This window comes from Nicotiana attenuata, unplaced genomic scaffold (assembly GCF_001879085.1).
Source record: "Nicotiana attenuata strain UT unplaced genomic scaffold, NIATTr2, whole genome shotgun sequence".
Classification (NCBI taxonomy): Eukaryota; Viridiplantae; Streptophyta; class Magnoliopsida; order Solanales; family Solanaceae; genus Nicotiana; species Nicotiana attenuata.
This window is the reverse complement of record NW_017672240.1, coordinates 75893-79250: the sequence shown is the minus strand read 5'-3', so window position 1 is coordinate 79250 and position 3358 is coordinate 75893. Positions and strand designations below refer to the sequence as shown.

General features: G+C 34.2%; 1 protein-coding gene across 1 annotated transcript; it reads right to left on the bottom strand.

Moving 5' to 3' along the window:
- Positions 1–1229: 1229 nt before the first annotated feature.
- On the bottom strand, positions 1230–2927 carry LOC109212434 (protein RKD1-like). Its single transcript, XM_019376087.1, has 4 exons — positions 2857–2927; positions 2587–2729; positions 2120–2472; positions 1230–1568 (listed from the first exon to the last, which is right to left on the bottom strand). The coding sequence occupies exons 1-4, from the start codon at positions 2925–2927 to the stop codon at positions 1230–1232; spliced, it is 906 nt and encodes a 301-aa protein (XP_019231632.1).
- Positions 2928–3358: the final 431 nt, after the last annotated feature.

Genomic DNA, 3358 nt, shown 5'->3' with positions numbered 1-3358 from the left:
GAGGGGATACACGCTGTACTCTTTTTCCCTTAGCACAGGTTTTTGTCTCAATGGATTTTCCTGGCAAGGTTTTTAACGAGGCAACAGACAATTCGTATTACATGATATGTGTACTCTTTTTCCTTCATTAGGATTTTTTCCCACGGGGGGTTTATTTAGTAAGGTTTTAACGAGGCACATTATCTTTGGACATCCAAGGGGGAGTGTTACGAAATACTTGATTATGGTGGATGTCCATAACTCCTAAAGGAGTAACACCCACTACTCTTCTCCATTAACCTCCCACTACTTCTTACCATTATGGTTGTAACTCGAACACCTCCATGATCTTCTCCCATGATCTTAATATTAATACCATGTTCATGGCATCCCTTTGTATTACCTAAATATCATCCTATAAATAGAGGGTTTGGGTATCACATTGTACACACTTGAATACATAGAAGAAATAAGAATCTATCATCTCTTTTTCCCTACATTCTTGTCTATTTTCTTATTTTATATTATTACTTTGAGCTAAGTTTCTTAACATAAATATTTATTTGGGTCTTTGTGAGATAATTCAAGTAATTCTCAAAGCAGTTGATGATTCCCCTGCAGGACTGTTTGGTTGTGTTATTTGCATTTTAAGAAGACTAAGGTAGTCCTTTGTACGTCAATTTCCTACTTTATTACACAAGTCTCGCAAGTGTACTTAATAGCTCAATCCATAGATGAGTGTTACGTTGGTTACACCAATTAGAATAAGAACATTATCAAATCCACCTATTATCATCGGCATAAACATATCACTAAAAAAACTTCAGCCGTTATTAAAATATTATAAAGTTGTTGATAGGCAGGTCTTGCTAATTCCATACACACCAGTACTAACAAGCATGTGCTCATCACTCCAACAATGACACCTAAGAATCTCTAGTGGTGGTGAAATCAACCAAAATGTATGTCGTCCGACCTTATATCTCTTTCTTCATGTCCTATTTAACGATTCTATGGCCATAGTTATTTAGGTAGTATTTCGAGATCGAATTCTTCCCAGAAATACACAAAACACAGATATGAATTGGGTAAATAAAAATGGAAAAATGTACTACGTTATATATAGCTGAAATTAAGAACATGAGGCTGGCGTTCCGACTACAAAATAGTAAAAACTAACTTCTCATGCATGTAATTCTAAACTAGCTAATAAAAAGATCAGGAAAAAAACACACATACAAAGAAAAACTTCAGTCATCCAACGTTGGGCTACTTGAAGAGAAACAGTCAGCGAGTAGAGACTTAATCTCTTCATCATCATCATCTTCCTCCTCCTCCCTATGGCCATAACCAATACCAACAGCTGGATTACTATTGCAGTAACTGCCGAAGGAAGCCTGTAATTCTGTCATACTCATCAGCTTTCTCCTCTTGTAGTTTGCCTTGAAACAAGCTTGCCTCAATCTCTTTGTTTTCTCCTCAAGTTCCATGTCTGGTACTTCTTCCAACATCTTCTTCTCTTCCTCCAAAAGCTTTATCACATCCTTCAACTTTTGCTCCATACCACTTCCTCCCCCCTTTTCCAGTTCCTGCAACATGCACACCATATCAAAAGGAGTTTTAACTTTTGCCCCAACTGTGTAAAAAAACTTTTATACTATTACAACAACAACAAACAAACGCAGTGGGTGGGATCCAGGGAGAGTAGTGTGTATGCAGACTTTACCCCTAACATGGGAAAAAAATTTATACTATTAAGTCAATTAAAATCTATTACAGAGATGAGACTTTAATTTATATACAACGATGGTGTACATATATCAGGTCATGTATAGGTAACTTTTCATAAAAAAGTGAGATTTGTAATATTGAACTTGTAACAAGGTAATGGTGACATGATGATAGTGTAAAAATAGGTAGATATTAGTTAAACTCTTGGAATAATCTATAAACATAATTGCTAGATAACCTCGCATTATAGTAATTAGTAACATGATATAGCATGTAAAATTATGTGTAGGATTTTTTTTATACTATTAGTATATACATATATCGGAAAATAAATTTTTTCATAATTAGCATAAATTAAGTATAATTACATAATCAAAACAACAGTAACATGTGTATATAGAGAGTAAACCTTAACATTCTTGATTAGTGTTTGAAGACTCATCAACTTCCGATGAGGCCACCTTCGGATTCCTAATTCCCTACATCTTTTCTTCAATAATGTCAACCCAATATTGAGTTTCTTGGCTGCTTGTGTTATAGGCATGTAAAAGTACTTGGAAATGGTTTCTCGAGACAACATTCTTGTACTATTAATCTCCTCTATTTGCCTTGAAGCCTTCTCTTTTTTCGGTATTTCCTCAACATGATCATTTATCATAATTATCTCTTGATTTTTATCACATAACAACAGTTGATTGTTCCCACTTCCGAGCTCGTTACTTAATCCAAATCCATTTCTAAGATCGCCAGAACATAACTCTCCTGCGTCCATATCATTTTGAAATAGTCAATAAATAAAAATTCTTCGAAGTTTCAGTTGCAAAAAAAAAATAATTAAGAATAGTTACTATATATATATAATGACCACTATTATACCTGGGGTTAGGCATTGCACTGGTGTACTAAAGAAAGATGAATACAAGGGATCGTCGAGAGTAAATTCCATGAAGGGATTAGCATCAAATTCTTGAATAGACAGATCATACTGATAATCGATAGCGTGGTGTCCTGAATATCCACTGTTTTTCACGTATATTATTCACCCACATACAAAAAAAGGGAAAACAAAAATTAAGGAGAGAATCAACCAATACTATAAAATGCAAACTCCACTAGTACGTAGTACATAAAATTAAATATACTCACCTGAATTCAAGAGAAGGAAGTTGGGTAGGAAAAGAGAATACGTCTTGATGATTTTCTTGGTTAGTACTCATTACTTCAAAGTTTGACTGACTTCTCATAATTTTGATCAAATAATGACTTCAGGTGTTGGATTATGAGTTTAAGTACTTAGGCGTCCAAATTATCACACATGAAAATGAAAAAAAAACAATATAAGGGCTAAGGGATCTCTGGCCTTGGATTATTATTATGAAGTAGGGAAAATGGGGTGAGGAGAAGAAAAGGCGCGGATTGAAACTGAGAAGTGATTAATGTGAAAGTAATTATGAGAATTAAGTGCACTGGAAATCGTGCGCCGTCGTTATGCATGCATGTTTAACATTAATTATTTCATTTTTGATTTATGTGTTTTGTACCCACGTACGTCTGTGAAGAGATACAATCATGAATTCTTTTGGAAAATTGATCCTAATTTAAATAAAATCACCATCTAATTTCCATAGACCAGTTTCACATTTTTATG